Below are 26,408 nucleotides of genomic sequence, written 5' to 3'. Positions count from 1 at the left end.
AACGCCAGAGGCAGTCAAAGGTCAGTTGACAGACATTGGAGTTGACAGACACTGGAGTTGACAGACACTGGAGTTGACAGACACTGGAGTTGACAGACACTGGAGTTGACAGACATTGGAGTTGACAGACACTGGAGTTGACAGACATTGGAGTTGACAGACATTGCAGTTGACAGACATTGCAGTTGACAGACACAGTTGACAGACAGTTGACAGACACTGGAGTTGACAGACATTGGAGTTGACAGACAGTTGACAGACACTGGAGTTGACAGACGAGTTTTGACAGAGTTGACAGTTGACAGACATTGCAGTTGACAGACATTGGAGTTGACAGACACTGGAGTTGACAGACATTGGAGTTGACAGACACTGGAGTGTCCTGTGAGTTTCCTCAGGCAAGTAATATTTGGAGAAGTAATCAGTTTTCTCTCAGCTCCAGGCTCATGAGTTGCTTGGAGAGCAGATATTTTGGCGAGAGAAGGAAAATGAAGAGATGAAGGACATCTGATGTTCATGTCGATGAGCAGTTAACCTCGGTGTTTTCACAACACATTGAAACACACACACACTCACACAGACACACACTTATCACCCAGGATGCAAGAATTTCTCATCGCTAATTATACAACTGAGGTTGTCTTGCAACATCCGGGTCGTAAGATTCAGCGACTGATGACTGAAGCTTTGCCCGCATCTAGCACTCAGTGGTCACCATCGGGACAGTCCAGGATGGAAAACTCAACAAAAATTAAACGTATCCAGTGACATAAACTACATACAACAGTATGTAACAAACGTATCCAGTGACATAAACCACATACAACAGTATGTAACAAACGTATCCAATGACATAAACCACATACAACAGTATGTAACAAACGTATCCAGTGACATAAACCACATACAACAGTATGTAACAAACGTATCCAATGACATAAACTACATACAACAGTATGTAACAAACGTATCCAGTGACATAAACCACATACAACAGTATGTAACAAACGTATCCAGTGACATAAACCACATACAACAATTAAGATAAACATGAGGGACGATGTGTGTAGAGGTCAGCACCAGACCCAGTAACAACAACTGCCCAACGGTCCACCGATGACGTGGCGCAACACGCGGACCACGTTAACGTCACCAACACCGGGTTTCCAGGAAAGGGGTGAAAGGTCAACAGCCATTCTTTGAAGCAGTTGTAAAACCGCTACAAAGGCTGTCATGACGCCAAGTGAATCATAAACAACCTGCTTGCCATTTTGTTGGAAGGAAATAAACAGATAATCAACAGATAATAAACAGATAATAAACAGATAATAAACAGACATGTAATACGCGTGGTCTGTGGCAGGGGAGGCCCAGGGACTCGCTGACCTCATCATGCTCCACACTTTGCAAAAACATCGGGAACTAGAGGAGCATTTAAAATCTGATATTGCCTTAGTTTCTGAAATGCGTAATAGCAAGGATCTGTCTTCATCAGACAACAAAGCCTCGGAGACGAAGCAGTCGATAATAGCAGTCGTCGATAGCTTAATGACAGTGACGTCATCACCGGAACTGATGCATAATGAGTGCCGCACCTGTAGATGGTCGCCAGGTATGACAGTCACGAGTGTAGAGAGGCATAATAAGTGCCGCACCTCTAGACGGTCACGAGGTATGACAGTCATATAAAGAGTACCAACATATAGATGGTCATGAGGTATTTGGAGGGTGGGAGGTGTCATCACCCCCATCCATTCGCCACAGCTCGCTGCCCACAAGTCATCCCTTGATGGCTGCTCCACGGAAGTGTGTATGTGACATGTGCAGACAGGAATGTTACGCACACAGTACGTCACTATTTCAAGCAATCAATTTTATTTTGCATTCGTTGGAAACGGAAAGAATGAGGAAAAGTCAATGGACTGCAGCTACACCATCCCCCAGTCAGGTTGCTCACTAGAACTCCCAGAATGCATGCAGGCAGCCAAAGACAAGATCAACTCGTGACATGCACAAGTCGTGACATCCACTAATTGCTTGACCTCAGTTTCCCCAGTGACACGATCACGTGCTAGTGAGTCTCATGGGACCTGCTTGAGCCACCCGTCATTTTGTGATCAGTTTAGCCGAGTGCACTACAATGGCTGACCGCACGCGCCTTGCAATGCACACCATTAGTTTAGAGCCGCCTGGCTGAGGGTTAATAACCATTTAGCTGATGTCGGAGTGAGTGTTAATAAGCAATTGATGACTGACATGGGGTACGTGGGTACCCGAGTGGCACTGCCGACCGCCGTCAGAGCCAGGAGGCACGCCAGTTCCATACCCGTGTAGCGTAGCTCACTTCCTCCAGTCCTCCCACCCGGTTCCTGACTCCACAGAGTAAAGTAAGTAAGGCAAGCGGGGAGGGAGAGGAGATGGCAGCCCTCCCGTACAGCTGGCCCGAGAAAAGGGAGGTCACTAACACCCTAGTAAAGGTGAGGGACGACCCTGGGTGTAGCACTAAAACACCACCCGTTTACCATCCGTTCAGTCAGGACACTGTGGTTGTGATTGATCAGCCGCTTGACGACGACACACGCAATGAAGGTCGTCGTGTATCGTCATGTCGTGTTATCGCCATCCTTGTCTGACCTGCCGTCTACTGTCACACCCACGATGGTGTCGGCAGCAGTGGCGGGATGTCTCGTGGTGTGGAGGGACCGTGTGGGGGGTATTGACCAGAGCCTCGCCCCTTGCACGTCACGTGACCGCCTGCAGAGCCTGGCGTTGTCTGGAGTACACGTAGGTGTGTTGTCCGCGGGGTGGCGGGGTTGCTAGGCGAGTTATCACGACATCAAGACGGCCGACAACAACAACAGCTGCTTATCACCTCGCAACATCGATCCTTGAGGTTGGGTACAGGGCAATCGCATCCTACATCCAGTTGGCACGTGCGTGTGTGTGGGTGTGTGTGCGCGTGTGTGTGGGTGTGATTTGTCTTAATAGTAGACTCGGCAACGGCGGAACACACTTTGACCTAGGTCCTAGGATAATGAGCGTTGTCATGGTGACTTGGTAGATCCAATCAAACTTGCAATCGACTAGGCCGGAAACGTTGATGAATGCACGTGCATGTCGTTGGTGTTGATGTCAGTTGTACTCTAGGAGAGGGACGAGAGATGTTGTTATTTACACCAGGATGTAAACCACTGTAGCCAAAGTGGTTTATTAGACTGGTGTTTCCACCGACACGTGACCAGCTCTAGTGAAGCTGACGAGTGATGATGATGATGACCAGCACGTGACCAACTCCAGTGAAGGTGTCAAGTGCTATTAGACCATCTATAAGCCGTTGTAGTAACTGTCGTAAGAGGTGTTGATGTTGTGGGTATCGTACTGTGTGGCGTGTGCTGCGCGCAGTTTGCATACCGAGGTTCGGTGGGTGTGAATGAAGGCCTGGGGTGGTGGGGGTACACTGTGTAGAGGGGACCGGGGATGTAGGGAGGAGAAGATCAATAAGGTTTTCCTACCAACAGCGCCGTCAGGCGGGCATCGATCACTGATTGCTGTTCACCCGACCCCTACTCCACCCCTACTCCACCCAGCCTTTGTACGACAACGTTTACCATCCGGTCAGTCCGGACACTGCAGTCAGCCCGTGGGGGGCAGAAACAAACAAAAGAAGGTTGTTGCTGACCTCACCCACGTGACCTGTCAGGTGACATGAGCTGTGGTCATCCATACTTTGCGGCCCTTGAGTATGTAGTAGGGGTGTGTAGGGTCGTGAGTAGTGTCATCTCGCGAGATCTCGTAACACCGTTCGACTCACCTGTACAGCTGTTGTTGTGATGTACAGGTGTAGGGGGGATGACAGGGAGGGGCGGCATCTGTGCAGGTGACTCACTTTATGAGTATGTCCGTCTGTACAGGTGTTTCTTCACAGCTGCTTCTTGCGAGCGATGACACATACACGGAAGGAGGAGTGGCTGTTTTTTATTAACAATAAATGACTAGATGATGACATCCCGAGTATTGTCATCATCCTTTCACGATACTGCTGACCTGGCGAAGTCGTTGTTCATTTGATAGTGCGATGACATTCGGACACAGCCCCGCCGTCCCTCCCTTGACGGATACCTTAATAGAGGAAGTGTGTGCTGTGGTTTTGTTGTTGTTGTTGTTGTTGTTGTTGTTGTTGTTGTTGTTGTTGTTGTTGTTTGGGGTGGGGGAAGTCAGAATACATGGGAGTAACACAATCAGCGAATGTAAACTTTGTTAAATCTTTGGGTAGCTAAGTAACCCTCGTGACATGTTGGTAACTGAGAGTAGCCTTACTAAATCCCGCTGGTACTTTTAGGTCGTCCACGCAGGAAGAAAACCGAAGACAAGTTTTGCACTTGACTGTCAACACCTCATTTCACTTGCATGGTTCAGAGGTGACGCACGGGCTGTCAACCGTGAAGGTGTCACACAACGCACAGTCTCCTATCGCCGTGTGACAACACGTGACTTTACAGTCGTCAGCACGAAGACAAAATGATTTCCTCTAATAACTGCTGACATCAGGCTACCCGAAGTGAAAATGTTGGAAACATTGACCTGCACCCAGAAAAATATTCACAAATATTCTTGTCCTGAGCGATCTGGTGGCGGCGAGGTGACGTACGCTGTGTGCGTACACAACAGTTCTCGCCACTTGTCTTTGTCCGACAACTTTCCTCTCTCCTATAAAAAATATTTGAGTTTTTTAGGAAATGGTATATTGTTTAAACCGTTTTTAACGGACAAAGTTTGGTACAACCGTCTTGTGAAAACTGTATCAAGCGTCAGTTGGTGTTTGTCCGACTACAAGTAGCCTGGCGACTTGTTGATTATGAACACTTTCACATAATTAATACCCTGACATTATTGTTATTGTTATTATTATTGTTGTTATTGTTATTATTACTACATGTGGTGATGGTGAGGGACTGCTTGTTCGTCAACCCCTTCTGTGGCCGCCTGGAGAGATGGCGCTGATGGCGGTATTAACAGAAATGAAGTGTCTACAAGTTCGCAAGCCAAGTAACAACGGTTTACTGACTTGTTGAGAAGTTGAGAGTATAGAATACATTCTATCTATCTATTATGAAAATCTGGCAAAATATGGACATCTTCTTGATATAGTGTATCATTCTCTTTTGTGTCCTTGTCTGGTGTGACAGGTCCTGTAGGGTTGTAGAGGATGCTTAGTCAAACATGGAAACAGTCGGCATTGAAAGGCTTTGCACAGAAGACAAGCTGTGTTTAACTTGCCCTCGTGACCCCAGGCTTGTGTGCAAGTCCCTGTCTTCGTTATCAATCGGTTTTTTTTTTTTTTTGTCCCAATTATTCCTTTGCTCCGTCACGCCTGTCCTAATGTCTCCTTGCTACTGTGTGCATCGCCGACAGGCACCAGTGAACCACTCGTGTTATTGTGTTATAAAACAGCTTCAGCATGTGGACAGCTGTAAATGTGGGCATCGTAACATCGTAACATGAACCACTCGGAATTGTTGAATCAAAAGCTACGGTTGCCATGGTGTCGAATTTCTTTTTCTCCCTTCCCGCGTCAGCAAGACCGACGATGAGACCTGTCAGGGTCAAGGCCGGCTGCTTGGCCGTGAGACCCTTAGTTACCGACGTAGTTACTGACGTAGTCAATGCCGTAGTTACTGATGTAGTCACCGCCGTAGTTACTGACATAGTCTATGCCGTAGTCACTGCTGTAGTTACTGACGTAGTCAATGCCGTAGTCACTGCTGTAGTTACTGACGTAGTCAATGCCGTAGTCACTGCTGTAGTTACTGACGTAGTCAATGCCGTAGTTACTGATGTAGTCACCGCCGTAGTTACTGACGTAGTCTATGCCGTACTCACTGCTGTAGTTACTGACGTAGTCAATGCCGTAGTCACTGCTGTAGTTACTGACGTAGTCAATGCCGTAGTCACTGCTGTAGTTACTGACGTAGTCTATGCCGTAGTCACTGCTGTAGTTACTCACGTAGTCAATGCCGTAGTCACTGCTGTAGTTACCGACGTAGTCGATGCCGTAGCTACTGACGTTGTTACTAACGTAGTTACTGACGTAGTCAATGCCGTAGCTACTGACGTTGTTACTAACGTAGTTACTGACATAGTTACCAACGTAGTCACTGCTGTAGTTACCAACGTAGTCACTGCTGTAGTCACTGACGGCGGTACCCACAGCGTCTCCCGGTGACAGCTGTTTTGATTTTGATGTTTTCCCAGTGAGACGCGGTTAATGCCCTCGCTGTTGATTGAAAACTCCGTCCACCCAGTAGTCATCCTGTTTGTTTTTTTTTTTTTTTTTTTTTTTTTTTATTATTTTTTCCTTCAGGGCAGGTTAAAGGGCAGCAGTAGAAAACTGGGATGCTCCCCACTCACAGTGCTCTGTCGCTGAGGATACAGGGCTTTGAAACATCTTAAAACGAATTTTTTAAAAAAAAAAAAAACCAGCTTGCTCTGTAATACGGAATGTCCTTATAAATCTCGTCCTTTTGTGGGGAATGTCTTACACATGTATGGGGAAACTAATTGCACTCGACGAAACGTCACTCGGCACGAAAGACAAGACAGGAGTCCTTCAGACGGCAGTAGACACTGCACACTCACGCCAGCCTCTCTCTGGTGTCGGCACAGTCACACTAATGGTCGTGACAGCTGGGCACCAGTCACACTAATGGTCGTGACAGCTGGGCACCAGTCACACCAATGGTCGTGACAGCTGGGCACCAGTCACACTAATGGTCGTGACAGCTGGACTATGTCTTGTCGCTGGTATCGGCACCAACAGGCCGCAGTTCGTGACAACTCCATCTTACTGACGCTGCAGCTTCCTGGGATACACATCGTGACAGCTGCAGTCTGATGCCCTGCTGATAGCAGCAAAGATAGTGTGATACACTGTCGACACAGCTCCTGTATATACATGTATCTATCTATAGCATGGGTACAGCGCCGCACTGCGTTGTGTCCGCTGACTGGAGTAGTGAGATATCTACAGCAGCCCACATCAACATGATCAATACTAGTACAAACCCCTTTCTGATCCTGGCCCTACCCCTCCCCGTGTCTAGCTCCCCAACAGGAAGCTGCCCGTCACATTCCCCCATTGCGGTGCCTCTGTAGATGCTGCGTGCAGTGTCGGGGGGAGCACCGTCTGATCGATTTGTCCGCTTGGTGTGGGCTGCAGCCCCAAGCCCTCCTCAGCCTCTGGTCGCCCTCATCCCGTATCATTCCCTCCCCCCCAACACTACCACCGCCTCCATCCCTCCGCCGATCCTCCCGTGATATATCCTGGTAGACGATGCCTGCTGTTTGACAGCACTGCGGCGCGGCAGCTGCGCGGCGAGAGGAGGCTACGCAGGCCACTTTACGACTGTCGTAAGCACGCCCGGGCGGGTGGACACGACCTTTGCCGCTCGCTGCGCCGCCTGGCGGAGCTGGGTCTGCACTGGGCATCAGACGTGTTATCATCATCATTATCGTTAACAACAGCAAGGTTGTTGGCGCATGGGAAGTGCTAGCAGCAGTGCTCCGTCAGTCTTGCTGCACCTCCGACATCGCTGCTGCTGCAGCTGCTGGAGTGAATGGTGCGCCGGGCTGTGCACCGACCGCCGGGTGCTGTGCCGCACACGACTCGGCGACTGCGACCGCCATGAAAGCTGCGCGAGTATCGATCACTACATACAGCTCACCGCCCGCCCGCCCGTCTCAAAGGCGCTGTTGTTGTTGTTGTTTGTTCTCAACCGACCCCCAACAAGGGAGGTAAGCGGGCGGTTCACCCTGGGTGCAGGCCGGGTGAGGTGGGCATCCCACGGCTCGTAACTGAGTAACGCCGCCATATTTGTGTTGGGGGTACAGTGGTGTAGTCTTGTTTTTCTGATGACAAGAAGATCGTCTGCGAGGCTGTGGTGGACAGTGTCCACGTAGCCAGACGTGAGGGAGCCGGAGACTGACCAGCGCCTCACTCCGCCGCCATTCGCTCCTCGTCTCCACGGACTGGCCGGTCAGCAGATGACCCGAGGCTGTGTACTGGAATATTTTTCGGTTCGCCATCTTCAGGTGAGAAGCGTTTACATTTACTTGGCGGCAGATGACTGTGCAGTAGCACCATGACATCACAGGTCACTACGTGCACTTTACGTTCTCGGGATATTCGTGAGCCGCCATAGTCCTCACGTGACTGAGCCGCCGTCACAGGCAGTTGTGCAGTGGCTGCAGTGTACCTCACTCGCGCTGTGCATATTCATCTGCAACACGATGGGCTTGGGGATGTATGGGGTGTACGCGTGTGCGGAGACTTTGGCGAGGAGTTGTAAGCTATTCTGACGTCAGACGCGTCGTTGGTGACATGCACTCGCAGGTCAAGGTCGATAACGTAACGGCGCACTTACGGTGGCTTCAGACCACGTCCGACATTTGTATGACTTCCAACATTTCCATCACTTCCGACAGCTGTCACTAGTCACTTGTAGTGACTGCGAGCTTCAAGTAGGACCTGTACAGCGGCTGACCTGAGGTCAAGGGTCACTGACACCCCAGATCATGACACGGGATGTGAACCTGTTCAACGTGTAGAAGGTGTAGGCGAGGAAGTTGAAGAGGAGTCAATGGCCATGCTGTCCAGCCCGGAAGTGGAGGAGCCGCGGACCAGCGGCGACAACCCACTGTTTGTGCACCGCAAGATTGAAGACGACATCCAGCACTTCGTGGAGAATTTCAAGCAGAAGAGCTCCATCCTCGACCGCCGCCTCAGCAGCGACTCCGGCGACTCTTCCGGCTGGACCAGCTCTGTCTTCTCCACGACCGACACGCCCTCTACCGACAGCCCCGGACAGGGACGGCGAGTTGCTGCCCGTGCAGGAGGAGGACTTACGGAGGCATCACGGCATCATTGCTGAGAGCAGGCGGATTGCGCAGTGGGCCATCAGACAGGCGCGATACGCCTCCAGCCGAGACTCCTGTCACTGCTCGTACCACCCGCGCTTTGGTGAGTACCCCGCCCTAGTACATTGTCCACTGGTCAGTGAGTACCCCGCCCTACTGAGGACAGTACCTCGGACAGAACATGGTGATGACATCGTGCATCTGGTCAGTGAGTACCCCACCCTACTGTGGACACTACACTTGTCCACTGGTCAGTAAGTACCTAGTGAGGACAGCACCTCGGCCACATCTTGTCAGTACTTGTCCACACACTAGTCAATACCGAGACCACGTTGTCGACTGTGTCTTGCCCACACTTCGGACAGTACCTTGCCCTGATTTTTGGTGACTAACTTGCTGTTCCCACACTTACATCAGTCATCACCTGCTGTTGACGGTGGTGGCCTGTGTGGATGGTGGTGGAAGACTGTCGTCATGACACCCCGACACCTGTAGTGTCCAGCCATTCCTGTGGTATCTAGCCGCTGTGGCTCACCTTCTCACCTCTGTTCCAATCGTTGAGACAGTATGTGTCTGTCTCTTGCTGTCGCCGGACTCAAGTCACAGGACTGGTGCGGTCCCCGTCTGATCATAACGAGTGTTGTACAGATCGATGTTGGGTTTGATGCGGGGTGGGTGTGGTGTGGGTGTGGGTCAGGTCGCCCTGATGGTCAGTGCCAGAGACTGCTGATGACAAGCAATGTACAGACCATCAGTACCCGGCTAGTTAGTACGGAAAACTAACTTGGGCACGGTCGGGTACTTTGTGTCGTCAGGTTGTTTAGCAGATCGGGTACTTTGTGTTGTCAGGTTGTTTAGCAGATCGGGTACTTTGTGTTGTCAGGTTGTTTAGCAGATCGGGTACTTTGTGTCGTCAGGTTGTTTAGCAGATCGGGTACTTTGTGTTGTCAGGTTGTTTAGCAGATCGGGTACTGTGTGTCGTCAGGTTGTTTAGCAGATCCTGCAATGTTTCTCGACTTCGCTACCCGCTCACTGCCGACACCAAACACACGTGCGCTCACATTTCGTGTCACCGTTCACATGCTAGCATGTAAGTGTTGCAGTTCCTTGGATAAAACAAGTTAAAACATGAATCAAAAATTTAAATGTAAAATAAAAATACAATTGTGATTGAAATATTCGATACAGGAAAATTAGAAAATAGAATCATCACTGAATTTTCCATTTTCACGAGGGGGGGGGGGATGGAGTTCGGGTGGCCACCTGGGAGGACGGCATGGTGGTGTCACGAGATTGCTGGAATTTTACGAAAGAAATGTGTGATGATGTGTGAATTGTGAAAGCAGGAGAAAATCCTTCTTGTGAAAAGGCCATGTGACAAAGAACTGTCTATATACAATTAACCTGGCTAATTTTCTGACATATTTGACAAGATATTTAATGTATTCTTCTGATTGGTTGAGTGGCGATAAACTTCCTGTTCAGCTTCCACAGCTCAGAGGCTGCTTGGCCGTCATGTAGTCTTAGTTGCTGATGGGTAAACACCAGTGTCCTCCCTGTTGTCACACTTACTGGTGTTCTCCATCATTCCACGTGTAAAAAACAGGAAGTAGGTGAAAACCACGATGTGGTGCGCATGTCAACTGAGGCTCCGAAGCTGGGTAGCGGTGTATTGGGCAGCAGACTGGCAGGTGACTGGGTGCCGCGGTCCTCTCCCCGGCCTAGTAGTTAGTGGACATCAAAGTGCGAGTCCCTCAAGCACATCTCTCATAATCAGGACGAATTCACACGAAATTTAAAAAAAACATTTTTTTACAGGAAAATTGTTTTATTGTCTACTGTACCAGATGTGATTTGTATTCCTGTCAGAAATGGGAGAGAAAGAAGGGAAGTGAGCAGAGGGGTGTGGATGATAAAGAAGTCGGTAGAAATAAGCCGTGAAGCTAAATTAGGAAACATTCATTGCAGCGCAGAAACAACCGGAAGTTCTGTGAAAAAAGACATTTCAAACAGCACTTCCTTGCTGCTGTTACTTTCACAGTAGGTAGTGCAAGGCTCGCCATGGATCACAAGGTGATGGCAGGTGAATCACAAGATGGCAGGTGAATCGCGATGGCAGGTGGAAATACATCACCTTATTATTCATAAGGGGCTGGCAGGTGGATCACAAGATGCTGGCAGATGAATCACAAGATGGCAGGTGGATCACAAGATGGTGGCAGATGAATCACAAGGTGGCAGGTGGATCACAAGGTTCTGGCAGGTGGATCACAAGATGCTGGCAGGTGGATCACAAGGTGCTGGCAGGTCTGGAAGTGCGAGAAGTGGGTCTCACGGCAGGACCGCACGGCCTGTGGAGGGCACAACTCGCGGCCCGAGACACTGAGGGCGGTGTGACTGTCTGGTGAGTAGTGTTTACACGCGGCGTGTCCGGTGCTCGTGGTCAGCAGGAAGGGAAGCCTCCCTGAAAAGGAAGCCATTAACATTTGCAGTGGTCGCGGAAGTTCCAAGTTCCGGTTTAATTATTTTAATTGTTCACATTGTTTGTGAGAGGGGAATCTATTCAGTTAGCGTTAGCTCTCACGAAATGGCGTTGCGACTGGCACTACATCGTCTTGTCTCCAATTATGCAAACCCTCTCGTGTCAACAGAGGTCACAGCCTGGATACCGAGGTCAAAGTGCTTACCGACGTAGTCAATGCCGTAGTTACAGACAGCGAGGTGCACTTTAAATAGGTTCATGGTTTCTCTATTAATATCATAAGTCGCTGTGACGGCCGCCACTAATCCCTGCGCCAAGGAGCCCGCGGAAGTGTCGGCGCTAATCGCCTGTCGCCATACTTCACCAGACGCTCTTCCTGCAGGCCGGGGCTAGCGTGGACGTCCCAGAGGCTTAGTCTCCCCGTGACGTCACGAGGGGAAGTGTGGCGCCCACAGACAAGCGCATTAGCAGGTTGTGTTGTTTACATTAAGAAACCTTTGTGCCCCGCGGTAACGACAGTCGTCGCCAGGGTATGTGCAGCTGCTCGTCAGCTGACGACTCAGTGATGCACCAGCTGGGTGTGCAGTGGTCTACCAGCTGACTACAGTAGTCTACCAGCTGACTACAGTAGTCTACCAGCTGACTACAGCAGTCTACCAGCTGACTCTACAGTAGTCTGCCAGCTGAAGGCACAATAATCTCACTGTGTGTAGGCTGGCTTCCATTTCTTGCCTCCTTACCGTCCTTGACAGCTGAAGTTGTCCACCGTCTGGCATCAGTGATCTTGTGACGTGGAACCCTGACCTCAGACAGCGTGCCGTCACCTGATCTGTGTTTGAGCATCCATCATTCTGTCCTTACCGACTTTGACAGCTGACAGCTGTCTACCTCGTGCATCTGCACCAGAGACCAACGGCGTGGACTGGCGATAACATTCACATGTTGAGTTTCTTCTGTCCAACAAAGTTGTCAACAATTAATGTGCAGAGACTAACTAATCCACTGTTTCGTGAGTGACACCACCTGGAAGTCCATTCACTGGGCGACAGTGTATCAGTCAGTCAGAGGCGGGAGTCTGTCCGCTGTGCGGTGTAGCTGTGATGACATGTGGCGACTAAAGTCACATGTTGACTGCATGTCCATACACAAGTGTTTGTCTTGTTGTCGTGTTGTTGTTCTGTGCTTCTTGCTCGTCATCTCCGAGGTCAGAGGTCTACTGGCTGACCCGGAAGACAGGGAAGAGAATATACGGAGACAGAAAAGCACTTCTCGACTTCCTACATAGATGTGTGTGAGTGTTGGAGATACAGAGGGCGAGTGACATGCCTGACATGACTGTCATCACCAGGCCTTTAACCTTTCATGTCACTACTTTGTGAGGGTCACCCGCTCTGCCTGGTGTACACAGGACAAACTGATCTGAAGCTGTGTTCACTGTTCACACTGAAATGGGAGATATACGGTGGCACTCCCTTTTCCGCCCCCACCATCCAGATGACCGAGTAGATGACCATGTAGATGACCCTGTGTATTGCTCAGCATCACCGTCTGCTTATGTCAGGGTCACTGTCAGTCGATTGATCGTCGTTCCTCGAGGTCATCACCCGACAGTAGACGATGGAGACGCTCGACAACTGGGATGACGAGTTCGTCATCATTTCTGAAGGTACCGTCTTTCTCTTACCGCTTACTCGGGTGAGTCGTCTTTGAAGTCGCCGCTTGGAAGTCTCCATTAAGCACCGTTTGACCCCTGACTGGTAGTATCAGCACCGTTTGACCCCTGGCTCTGGTAGTATCAGCACCGTTTGACCCCTGACTGGTAGCATCAGCACCGTTTAACCCCTGGCTCTTGTTGTATCAGCACCGTTTCACCTCTGATAGTCAAAGATCCTTTTGTAGCAAACACTGTGAGAGAGTCTCGGCCACACCACATGGCTGCATAATATATTTCGGTTCCAGACATAGTATTTGAGAAATTGAAAGATTTTTTTTTTAATTTTAGAAACAAAAGGACAGATAAATTTACCAAGCTCAGGGTCCATTATCATTGCCACCATTGTCCACTTTCATCTGAATTACATTTACTGTTTTATTCCTCCAGAATCATTTTCATGTTACATTTGAAAATGGTTTTGTCTTTGAAAAGGGAAATAATTTACTGCTGCCCCACAATTATCTTCAGAGACTTAACTGGCTGCAGACTTGGGCCTGTGTGTGGATATATATCTACAGAATTTGCTATTCATCATACAACCACATCCGTGATACAACAATCTTGATCACACCCCCAACATTCATCACCACACAACCCTCCCATCAGCTTCCTTGATGTCTGTGGAGTAGGGGTGGGGTAAGGTGTCACAACTCTGTCTTTCACAGGAGGCGGTCACTTGATAAACAGTTGGTCGACAGAATTGCTCACTGGAAACAGGTCATCGACCCCAGTCTGTGCGAGTTAGATTGGCAACTCTTACCTACTCAAGGCAGATTATGACCCCTGCTAACTGAAGCCACATTTTTTACATATTCTTTAATGAGAGCTTTGATGTTGATGTCAGGGGTGGGGACGCACTATAATGCCTCTTAACCGTGGTCCACTCGGCCTAGTAACACCATGCCAATTACAAAGGCAGCACAAAACAGAGAAACACAAACCATAAGGCTTCACTTTGTATGCATGTTGACAGAAGGCTAGTCTGTGGCTTCAGGTCAAATCATTGCTGAGAGTGATTTTTACCAAGGGAAGATTAAACATGTAAGAAGAGACCCGGACCAAAATGTGAATGTAATAAAGTGATGTGCAATGCACGCTGAAATAAATGTGCATACATAGCTTTTGTGTGAGCTCTGCACTTCTATCAGTGTGTGTGTACAGCTTGAAGACATGCAAAAATGTTTGTTTCAGGTGATGTCATGGGAGATACACCACATTATCGGGTGACGGATGTTGCTGAGTTGTTGCAGTCGCGCTTTGTTATTCTTACTGGTGAGTAGCTGCATGCTTTGGTGGGCATGTAAAGGTCATACAGACATTACTATTCTTACTGCTAACTTCATACTAAGTGCATTAAATAATAATGTAGCACCAGCTCGGCTCAGATCTCACACACACACACACATGTCCATTGAGAAGTATGCCAGAGGAGCCGAGATATGAAACCATGAGACATTATTCTTACTATCGTGGACACAGGTACTTCAGCCACTGTGCCATCAACCGCCCGATCAGTAAACCATTTTTTATAATTCACATCGTCCTAATAACTGCTGCTCTATAATTATCACTTACTGATATTAACACTCGATAGTGATGTATCACGATATCAAGATAATAAATGCCTTTATTGTTAATTTGATGTGTCAGTGATATCCAGACAATGAAAAGACTTATGCTCCTTGCTTAGATGTTTTTCTGTGTGTCAGGTGGGAAAGCTCTAAATGGAGCACCCATAGTTACCTTCCCTGATAGACAAGGTGCGCCGGATGTATCTGATGAAGACTACAAAAAAGTTGTCACGTACCTTTGTAATCTAGTTCCGTAAGTAATACATGTATCATTACTTTTTTCTGATCTGTTTCTATGATGCATTAGGGGAATGCTTATGATGGACGTGTTTGTTTGTTTGTTTGCACTATACACATGGCACATCAATGAAAGCTTGTGTCAAACACTGACAAGTCATCAGTTACGATAACAAGCAGTAAAATCTTTGTAGAAATCAAAGGTGAAGTGGAATGGTGGGTTAAAAACTCCTCAGGGAGAACAAATGCACTCCAACAACAATAAGCTTGACATCCTACAGGCCAGTGAAGGAGAATCACAAGATCTGTTCTTTAATGAATACATATTTATATGACAGGTTGCACGAAGCTGAGTCTGGATTCATTCTTATCATTGACCGCAGACAAGATGGCTGGGGTGCTGTACGTTCAATCTTGCTCAAGATTTCGGTGAGATGTTATCTCTTTTTCATTAGCAGGCTCATGCGCAGGGATGACAATGGATAACTCCATGCTTTAAAAAAAATTCATTCAGCAATCAGTTTTCTTGACAGATTTGTTAAGTTGATTTCTGTCTTTGTCATTTTCTTGTCATTTGTTTTTCTTAGTTCTGTGACCCACTGTTTTAAAGAGAACCAAAACAGAATTTTTTTTCTTCCATTTTTCAGACATTCTTCCCAGTTCACATTCAGGTGGTGTTTCTTCTGCAGCCTCGTGGATTTTTTCAACGGGCTTTTGCAGACTTGCGTTCAAAGTTTGTAAAGGAGGAGCTGGAGTTTAAGGTCAAGTTTTCAAACATGATCTCATCTTGATTTTTGTAGCTAGGATGTTTACTATTATTATGTTTGTGAGAGAGGTCATACAGCCTGCTTAGTCCTGTGTTGTTGAACGCCATCCTCCCCTCCACCAAAATGTCCACCAGAAATGGATACCTAATTTTTCAAGGGAAGTACAGACTGTGAAAGGAGTGAGTTGGACTCACAGCTGAGGTTCTCTGCTTCATTGGCTGCTTGGCTATGTGACACTTTCTGCATATTTGTGACGACTGATTAAATATTCTAAGTTTTGCTGCTTCTTTGTGATGATAGGTGCAGCAGTGTTTGGAGAGGTGGTATGTTTATTTTGATAGATTGTGTTATGTGTTTGTTTTGACAGGTTGTCTTATGTGATGCTCCTAGTGAAATGGGGAACTACATTGACCCGTTGCAGCTGACAACAGACCTGGGAGGCGAACTGGAATTTGACACACTTGAGTGGACAGAGCATCGCTCGGTTAGTTCTAAAATCAGATGATTTTGTTGGAGCTTTGCTTTTTTGTTTGTTTGTTTGTTTGTTTATTTTGGTTTAGGAGTTAGTAAATTGTACTTCATTTTTCATGAACACGGAATCTTGCTAGTGTTTAAAGGACCCTTAAGCACGTGGTCCAAGTACAGTACATTTTTCAAAGGATATCAAGTATTATAGATGGATGCAGAAGTGAAAACTAAATAGTTTTTAAGGAATACATTTTGCATTTATAATGTTTGTAACCTGTCTTGGAATAATTATTTTTTCAAGACTTCTAGTGTACTGCCACAAAGCTGATTGTTTTTCCCTGATGGAGAAATGTAGACCAGCAAACAGGCAGCTGGCAATGGTAGCAGAGATATGCACTATGTGCTTCTGTGTGTGATGCATCAGAGGATTTGTGCACAAATATAAGACTCAACAACCCTTCCTTCTAACAAACACATATACACATACAGCAATTGTTGTTTCACTTCTTGCCAAAGCCTAAATGTCACAGACTACTTTCCACAACTAGCAGCTGTTCTCTTGAACCCTGAACATTATTAACAGCACTACCACCAGACATTTCTAGAAAAAAGTAACATTTGTAGCAGAAATCGACTGGCGTGTCCTTAAGTTTTTTTGTTTTGTTTTTTTCTCATGGTTTGTGCACAGGCCGTGGAGAAATTTGCACAGAATGCTGACAACATGTCCACAAGCTTCAACAAAGCAGTGAAGCGTTTTCAGGAGCTTGAGCTGCCCAATGCTGTGCATGAGGTGGAGGCCATGGTGCGCTGCTGCCTGGCTGAGCGCAAGGAACTGATGGATGATTTCAACAGCTTCACCACACATGGCAACACGCTGCTCGGCTGTATCAAGGGAGACAATGCCACGACTCCACTGGTCAAATTGTGTCATGTTGTGGAGCTGGAGAGGTCAGTCTAGCAATGTTTACATATATTTATTTTCCGCATTCATACCAGTTACACTGTAAGACATCCATTAGCTGGTGGGTTACACTGTAAGACAAGGAAGACTATCATCAGTAGACATAGTGCTGAAGCAGGTAACTATACAGTTATTTTTCGTATGAAAGGACTTTCATTATTTATAGACCAAATCATTTTTCATCAAAAAAAGTTTTGGAGTAGAAAATAAAAGAAGATAAAGCCCTGACCTATGATCTCAGGCGTATGTGGCTGGAAAAGTCAGCTGTCTGTAATGGTCCCTGATTTTATCAGTGAAAGTGAAGGTTGTGTTCTGCCTTCCACAGGCTGTGCCTAAGACAGCCAGTCGCTGAAGTATGTATGTAGAAGCTAACAGCCACCCAGCTTTGGGTCCACTCACTTTAACCTTTATGAAAGTTTTTTGATGTCTTTACACAGAAGAGTTAGAAAATGTTAATGTGTTCATCTGCAGGCTGTTGGTGCAACTGGATGAGACAAAGGGCAATTTTGAAGAATTCTGGACGTCACATGAGCGCAGAATGAGACAGGCTCTCCATTTACGGAAGTTTGAAGATGATTTTAAACTGGTGAGCTAATGTACATTTTTTACTTCTTTTGTGAGGTTGAATATTTGAGTTTTCTTTAGATGATTTTTTTTATTGGTCATTTTTCCGATATGAAAATGATTGCTCTTTTACCCCGCTATATTTTCAGTGGATATCAAATGATTTTCTTCGTGCAGCAGGTAAATGCCAGTTGAAATCTAGAAACAAACACTAAACTGAAAATCAGTATCTTCCTTACAGGTTATTTCAACTCCCAGTTATTTCAGTGCATGCAAGACCAGAATGATCAGTTTTATCATCGCTGACTATAATTTCTTTACACAGAAAGTGATACGGCATTTTGTCTAAGGGTTGCTGCATGGATAGCATTCTTTTGGAATCAATGTTTTTTGAGAAATAGGGCAACATAGGCTTTAAGTTTTTCTCACATCTCTTCACTGTTTTGATGGGTGTATTTTAGGGATGCTGTTGGCTGACTTTTTCACGGTTTGAGGTTCATTATAAGAAAGTAAATCTTCCCCCAGTTCAGTCACAGAAGGCAGCACTATTTATCTGTTAGTTAAGTGCAGAATTATTTGTAAGAGAACTGTCATGTATCTTCAAAAGGCTGACATTGCAAACAGACATGCATTTTGACTCCATTATGGTTTTATCTTGCACTGATGACAGCTAGTAATACAAGCAGACAACCTGTTGATCAACATGTATCATGAATATTTCTTAATAGAATCCTACAAGAATCCTACTCTTTTGCTGCTGTTTAATTTTCTCCAGGTGCAGTTTGGTCTGGGTGTCCGCATAGAAACTTTAGAGGAGCAAATGACAGAGATGGGATCCTCTGTGGCTCAAGTGGAATCACTGGCAAAAGAGTTTGAAAAAATAGAAGAAGAGTCACAGGCAAGTCTGCATTTTTGTGTGGTTTAGTGTCTATATGTTTGTGTGGTTTAGTGTCTGTCTTTGTGTGGTTTAGTGTCTGTCTTTGTGTGGTTTAGTGTCTGTCTTTGTGTGGTTTAGTGTCTATATGTTTGTGTGGTTTAGTGTTTGTTTAGTGTCTGTCTTTGTGTGGTTTAGTGTCTAATGTTTGTGTGGTTTAGTGTTTGTCTTTGTGTGTTTGCATCTGTATCTCTTTGAATATCTGTATGGTCTATATGGGTGTCTAAGGTAAGTGATGTTTTATCAACGTTTTGAGGCATCATTGTTCTGTTTAGTCACTAATTCTATCCAGTACATATAGGCCTGTAAAGTCATTTTACCTTTAATAATGCTGTTTATTGTAGATCGTACATGATCATGTTCTTACAAAGTCACTGGCCCCCAGAGACAAGCAGCGGGCAGGCAATCAGATGCCACGTGACTATCTTTGCTCATCTGATTATCCGCCCTTCCCAGTGTTGGCGCTGCATTACAGAATACTTCTTCACACCTCCTGTCCATTGTTTAACTGGCTGAGGTTTGAGACTCTTTGTTGTCAAGGTTGTGGACACGGTGTTCTTTGGCCTCCAAGCTGGCATTTATTTGCCGCCAAGGAGAGCTTGTGTTAGCTCACAGCCTCCCCACCACACACACCTCCCACCCTCACCAGATTTGTGCCAGCTTCTTCAGTGGACTTGGCTATTTACTTGCTGGTTGTTGTGGCATCATTGAAGCTTGTGACAAGCCTTCCTGGCTTTATTTGTACCAGTTTCCTGTATTGTTAGCACAGCCAAGGTCACATGGACCTCACCAGTCCTAGAGTTCTTCTCCTGTCAGTGGAACATGGAATTTTATAGTTGTGCTTTTTGTTGTTAATATCTAAAGATAGCTCAGAGAAAAAGGTTAGTGCTTAATTTTTGTTCAATATTTAAATACAAGCGATTTTGACTTTCAATATCAAAGAACGCTAACCTTTTGCCCTGATATTGTTGTCGTGTTGATAAAAACTAAATCTCCAGCCTCCCCGCCCCACCAAAAATAAATAAATAAATTCCTGCTTGTGATCAAAACTCGTCTCCTAGACACTGAAGACAATGTTACATGCAGTTTGCTCAGTTATTTTTTGTCATGTTGCCTTCGATTAAAAGTGGGAGGGAGGTTGGCAAATGGAAAGAGAGAGAGAGTGTGTGTGTGGTTGTTTGTAGTGCACTTGTTCTTTGCAAATCGAGGTGGGGGGGGGGGTATGATCAAGGAAGTGGGGTGAAGAGGAGCTCAGTGTAAAGACGGCCTAACTGGAGCCTCCTGGGAAGGATGTTCTAGTTGACCAATATGCAGGGCCGGCTGTGACATTTGCTGAAGTGAAGGAGGTAGTTTGAGGTTAATGATCCTTTCTTCGCGTTGTTAGAGATGAGCACAGTTCGTGGACAACAGTGGGAGGTGCAGTGAAGTCCCCCCCCATGCTGCTGCTGGACGGCCCTGTGACGTGTCTGTCACTCGGAGTCTGCACTGAGCGGCTAATGAGCGCAGGCGACAATGGCGTATTTATCTGAAGATAATGATGTATTTACCCCCGGAGTTGACAAAGCCCACCACCGGCTGCCATCGACACAGGTTCTTTCACGCGGCAAGGTCCTGGGGAAGTGTAGGTGCGGCTGTTGTCGCTCTTCTTTCACCTGGCAGGTAGGAAAGGTTCAGTCAGTTCCACTCCTTATCTGCGGCGACTGAGTGGCTTTACAGGTGTATTGACACAGCCAGGTGAGAAGTATTATGTCACGTCGCTCCCGTCTGACGTCGTCACCTTTGTGACCCCACGCATGCGCGCTGGCGGTGTACTGCAACCTTTCCACTCGACTTGTACAGAGGGCAGTACAGGTGTACAGGCGTACAGGCGTGTGAAACTCACTGGTGCACCAGGTGCTCGCTCAAGCTTGACAGGCGCCCCGGGCGCACGGGACGGGGTCTTGTGGGGAGAGTAAAGGCAGAATAAAGCTGCTCACAGTCTTGTAAAGAGAAGTCAGTTTGAAACTCGTCTACTTGCGTGTCTGTTTATCTACATAAAAAAAAAGTGAATGTTTTGTAGGTTGTTGTGTTTAATAAGAGAAATCACACGGGACTCGTTCGTCTCTTCGTCCTCCGACGACGTCAACTCGACCCCAGTGTCAGCTGGTCACATGACATGGTTGGACATTGCTCACAGCATCTTGACTGTTATCAATAATACATATCACTAATCCGACTAACCACCCACCACCGATCACTTGAGTTCAAATCCTAACAATGCCCCACACTTCCTGTCCCTCGCTGACGTCACACAGCGCGTCACAGCCACTGACACTGCAGTGAGGATGCTGGAGTCCGCGGTTCAGATCTTGACTGAGGGCGCCCTCTGTACGTGGTATGACACGTGTTCACAAGGCTGGCGGCCGTGGGGGGGAGGAGCTTTCTCCGGGGCCACTTTATTCCTCCTTCCTTCACACAAGGCAAAGTCGTCAGGAGGGGCAAGCACCACATGGGCCACACTCCAACCTTTCCATTGCAAAACCTGGCCACTGCAGTCACGATTTGTTTATTAATTTATCTGTTCATTTATTTACTTTGTTGTCGGGAAGCGAATAACTCCACCAGTCTCCGTTGTTTGACTTCTACGACTGGCTGCCTAAGTGAGTTCAAGTGTTGAGACGTGAAAAAGCTCGTTAAAGCTCGACTACAGTACACAGGTGGTCAGGGGGCTAGTCCTACTCTCCACACAGCCCCTCCCATACCTGGCCTTATCGTCTGCATCCTCTAGTCCAGCAGGGAAGTGCTGTGTGGATGCTGCAGGCTGTTATCCTGACCTCGGCCAGTAGAATGGTGGGAGGGATGAGGATGTTGCTTCATCCTCCTATTGATCATCTGGCTGGGTAGTGCCAGTGTCAGACGAGAGCCTTGCTGTTTGAACTTGCTATTGATCACAGAATCTCTCTGTGGACTTACTGATTGCCATCTGGCCGGGCGTCTGCCACAGGGGGAGGGGGATACACGGAGCTCATGACAAGGGGTTGTCTGCCCTGGAGATGCAAGCATTGAAAGGAAAGAGAAGAAAACAAAATACAATAAGAGCAAACGCTTGAGTTGCAAGAGATTTGATGAACAACTGGCTGCCTGTTGCAGGCGGTAGGTTCCAGTCCTGTGGTAGTGAATGCTGTAGTGAGGGTCAGCCAATGTGAACTGTGCTCTGTTGTAGGGGCAGTCGACTACGAGGTGTCTGGAAATCAGTGTCCACAAGGAGATTCGCTCAGCACGCGAGAAGAGACGAGAGAAGTAGCAGGACTTCACCACCACCATGGACCTGCTTCTCGGATCCCGCAGTACCCGCCCCCCCCCCCCCCCACACACACACAAAAATCTTCGTACTGAAGCAACCTCGCTATTCACCTCACCTTGCTCCTTTTTTCTCTCTAAGCTCAAGGAGATCATCAAGAGAATCGGTTTTGATGAGAGAAGGGGCCATGTATTGTACTAGAGGTAGTCAATGTATTGCACTAGAGGTACAGTCAATGATATGTAATGTACTAGAGGTACAGTCAATGTATTATACTAGAGGTACAGTGAGTGTATTGTACTAGAGGTACAGTTAGTGATATGTAATGTACTAGAGATACAGTCACTGTGTTGTATTGGAGGTACAGTCAGTGTATTGTACTAGAGGTACAGTAAATGTATTGCACTAAGGCAGTGGTTCTTAACCGGGGTTCGATCGAACCCTAGGGGTTCGGTGAGTCGGTCTCAGGGGTTCGGCGGAGCCTCCGCCACGGAGGTCAAGACACACCCGCAATTCGTGATGACACTAAAGAAGGGTTCGTTGACTGTGCATATGAAACTTGTGGGTTCGGTACCTCAAACAAGGTTAAGAACCACTGCTCTAGAGGTACAGTCAATGATATGTATTGTACTAGAGTTCATGGTCTTATTTACTAGTTATATTCGAGAGTTGTTGTCAGGTCCTTGTAAATATATCATTTGTATATTTTCGTGACCACCAGCAGGTTTTATAACCACAGGTGTAGTCACTTCACGGGGTCGTGGTGGCCTACAAGGAATCCAGTCTGTCAGCTTGAAGTGTGGTGGCCAGGTAGGGTAGGGAGTACTTGCACGAGAGTTTTACGAGGAGTGACACGTAGGACCCGCGGGAAAAGTCACCTGCTACCCGTGTTTCTGTGAGACTAGGACGCGTGGCGAGCGCTGAGTACCAGTGGCGACACCTTCAGCGCCGACCTGAGGTCTGAGGGTTCTCTTGGTAGTTACACATGGAGCTTACAGATTGGTCTTGCTCTTGTACACACACACACTGACCCCTTCCCCATACTCTGTCTGTGTTTGTCTTTATGTTGCTGTGTAGTCTGTGTTTTTATTCTGTCGGCATCCAGCACTGTTTACAGTAATGATAGGCAACGAGAGATTTAAAAGTCACGTGACCAGTTGCTGTAGCTGTCGCTGTTTTTATCGATGGATGAGCTGGATGCTCCGGTGTGTATCGGGGTGGGTGGTTGGTGGTGGGGTGACTGGCGGGTAGGTGGTTGCTGGATGTTGATGTTGGCGCCAGTTTAGCAGCTGTTGCGACGTCTTAAGACACGTGACCTCCATCACAATGTCTACAACACAGCTGTAGAGGGCTGGCCCACCATGGCAGCAGATTGTCCACCCACTGAAGTAGTCACTGCGGTGGTAGTGAGCCGCGCGGGTTTACCGCACACCGGTGTTTACCCAACGTGCCATTTCTTCAGGTAGTTGTCGTGCACTTTGACCTCCTCTTCACAATGCTGGGCGCGTACGTGAGTTCGATCCCACCTCGCCAGATTTTGTCTTGAGCCTGCGATCACAAGGTCTGACGATCCTGAAGGCCTCTGTCCTGCTGAAAACGGCGTAATTGCTGCAACGAGGCTTTGCGGCGCATTGGACCTCGCTGTGAGATACTGACTGCACAGGTGTGCTCCTCAGGTGAGATAAGTGTTTGAGCACACCTCGCTCCGCCAGTCCTACGAGCAGTGAACATCTGTGAACGTTTCTCTCTCTCTGACTGACTAAACCATGCTCTACCCAGAAGCCCTGGCACTGATTTGAGAGTTCTTGGCTGGGATGTCCAGAAGTCAAGGAGTCCTGTGAGGTTGAGTCTTGTCTGCAGGCTGTGAGTTTTTTCTCTGTCCGGGCTGATGTGGGATGGTGCTGGTTTCCAGAGTTTCCAGAGTTAGAGAGTTACACTGCTTCGTGTGTCTCTACCCTAGAAAACCTCTGTTACCGCTTTGTGACTACAGTTCCGGAGTAAAACATCCGTGGGGTGTGTAGACCACATATTGTTTTCGAAACAAGACGCTTTTCCTTGAGTTTCCATGTTTTCCCACGGCTCGTGCTCCTTGAGATTCGGTGGCCGGGTGCATCTCGGGCTTTATATTAACGGGTAGCGTAACACTTAGGTCTCATGACTCTCTCTCTGTGTCCACCTCAGGCTAGTCTTTTGTCAGGAGCTCAGTATTCATCAGATCTCGACCTCTGTTAGAGAAGACATTTGAAATGTTTGTGGCTGGTGAGACTGCACACTGCACCAAGACGTCCTTGAATGCACACGGTGAACCCTGACCTCCACTGGACAACAGGAAACGAGAGACCCACTCCCCCCAACCTCGCTGCTTGCTTGGGCCCCATCCCCCAGTCTTACCAGTTCGTGATTATCTGGGGTTGGCATCCCACAGGGTCACAACCCAATCCGCAAGACGATTTCCCTTCACCGCTACATGCTACACGGAAGTCGCACTTATTGAACCTTTGTGAGGCACGTGCACACCACACACCACGCACCACCACACACCACACACCACGCACCACACACCACGCACCACCACACACCACACACCACCACACAGCACCACCACACACCACCACACACGGGGAAACACAGGATGAAGAGAGAATTAAAAGCATCAGCTCATCATCCTACCTGCACGTGAAGAACGTTCATAGACACTCTGGCACATCCGGGTTCTTTTGAAGGGAACGAGAGAGGTTAAAATATATTGAATACAATGTTTAGACTGATTTACACAGACCAAAGAGCCCTCTGATCACGTGATGCAATCATGCAAAACGTTGCCTTTGGCAGGCTCATTCTGATCACGTGATCAGTACCCTGCTTGTAGACGCCACAAGACAAATTAACATTCTGAAATATTTACTCATGTGCCAGGTCTCTGAGTATGTTTCCTACTGTCAACACATGGAACATATTCAAGCCTGGAAACGAGTGGAAATTCCAGTGCACGTGCTCTTGGTTTAAAGGAGGAGCCGCAGGTGATACCTGCACCGAGACTCCACTTGTACAAGTCACACACATCATAACACGTGGCCGGCAGGGCAGAGGTTGTGACTGCCGCCGTCTCCCGTACAAAGCTACACCACCGCGGGTGTCAGGGCCGACACACTTCATATCCATACCTGGCTGATCACATGTTGTTACCGCTTTTTTCTTGATCCCCAGGTGTGTGATACTGTGTGTGTGACTGTGTGTGTGTGAGAGACTGTGTGAGACTGTGTGTGACTGTGTGTGTGTGAGAGAGAGTTAGACTGTGTGTGTGAGAGAGAGTTAGACTGTGTGTGTGTGAGAGAGAGTTAGACTGTGTGTGTGTGAGAGAGAGTTAGACTGTGTGTGTGAGAGAGAGTTAGACTGTGTGTGTGAGAGAGAGAGACTGTGTGTGTTCCTAGACTTGTACCTCCGATACATCGCAACACGGACCTACATTACGGTCTCTGCATCTGAATATTTTCTTCTTGGAAGCAGACATAGATGGTAGTAATAACAACAATAATTAGTAGATGGTAGTAATAACAACAATAATTAGTAGATGGTAGTAATAACAACAATAATTAGCAGAACTCAACTTCCATGTGTGCATAGTGTAAACAGTTCAGTCGGAAGATGCAAGAGATTTGTTGTGGTGGGTGTGAAGTCTGTCAGCTTTGACTACCATCCCCACGCCCACTGGCCCCACACCTGCAACCCCCACTGGCCCCACACCTGTGTGCGTGCTGCGGGCCCCAGGTAGGCGTTGCACAGGTTGATCAAGGGCAGGAAACTCCCTCAGCGTGTCCGACGCTACCAGTGCGCGTGACGGGCAGGGGAGGTAACAGCTCGGGGGGGGAGGAGGCTGGGGGGGGGACACCGAGTTCCTGGTGGACTGTTTGATGACGGACGTTGGTGGTTTGATGACGGAGCGAGCCGGAGAGTGCGAGCAGAGCAAGCAAGCCACTGAGGTCTCACCTACACCGTGACGCATGACGGTGCTCACCAAACTTCTTGTCCACAGTTGTGTGTCTTGAATGAGTGAAAGTGCTCATTCTGCCCGCGGTTTGGAGAGAACCCACATAACAACCCATTGATCGTCTCACCAGGGACGTAAATAGTGAAGGATACAACATGTAGCCGTGGTCACGTGGAGACTAAGGGCTGGTGAGCTGAGCTTGGTGAGAGAGTGAAGATGGCAGTACCTGGGGTGGTGGGTCTGGTGGGTCACTGCCTGGATCACTGTACCTACAGAGACCTAAACTATTGAGTGCAGACTACCAAACTTGAGGAAACTGATCCATGTGTTTTTAGTTGTGACTCTGACAAGTTTCCAAACACAGCTGACATGGAGCTAAAAACTAAAAAAATGGTTGCCATAACAACAGCTGGATGCGTGTGAAAGTTTGTTTTCTGACCAGCGAAACAACTGCAGGTATGCACTGAACTCGAAAGCAAGTAAGTGTGTGTGTCTGTATGTTCATGTGCACTTTGGCATGAAAGCTTGT

The 26,408-nt window shown here is 47.6% G+C and overlaps 1 protein-coding gene across 4 annotated transcripts in view; it reads left to right on the top strand.

Moving 5' to 3' along the window:
• Nucleotides 1–26,408, top strand: part of LOC112554754 (guanine nucleotide exchange factor DBS-like) — a 46,838-nt gene that overhangs the window by 3,793 nt on the left and 16,637 nt on the right. For 2 of the 4 annotated variants that reach the window (XM_025222742.1, XM_025222741.1), the window contains exons 1-9: nucleotides 11,076–13,061; nucleotides 14,301–14,381; nucleotides 14,819–14,933; nucleotides 15,256–15,346; nucleotides 15,565–15,678; nucleotides 16,052–16,168; nucleotides 16,841–17,100; nucleotides 17,585–17,699; nucleotides 18,453–18,575. In XM_025222742.1, the coding sequence (XP_025078527.1) occupies nucleotides 13,013–13,061; nucleotides 14,301–14,381; nucleotides 14,819–14,933; nucleotides 15,256–15,346; nucleotides 15,565–15,678; nucleotides 16,052–16,168; nucleotides 16,841–17,100; nucleotides 17,585–17,699; nucleotides 18,453–18,575 (1,065 nt within the window). In that variant the 5' untranslated portion in view covers nucleotides 11,076–13,012. Of the gene's footprint in view, nucleotides 1–11,075; nucleotides 13,062–14,300; nucleotides 14,382–14,818; nucleotides 14,934–15,255; nucleotides 15,347–15,564; nucleotides 15,679–16,051; nucleotides 16,169–16,840; nucleotides 17,101–17,584; nucleotides 17,700–18,452; nucleotides 18,576–26,408 lie in introns of those variants that run through there. The other 2 variants (XM_025222738.1, XM_025222740.1) reach the window with 2 other exon arrangements.

The sequence above is a fragment of the Pomacea canaliculata genome, linkage group LG14, assembly GCF_003073045.1.
Source record: "Pomacea canaliculata isolate SZHN2017 linkage group LG14, ASM307304v1, whole genome shotgun sequence".
NCBI lineage: Eukaryota > Metazoa > Mollusca > Gastropoda > Architaenioglossa > Ampullariidae > Pomacea > Pomacea canaliculata.
This window is presented reverse-complemented; position numbering and strand designations above follow the sequence as displayed.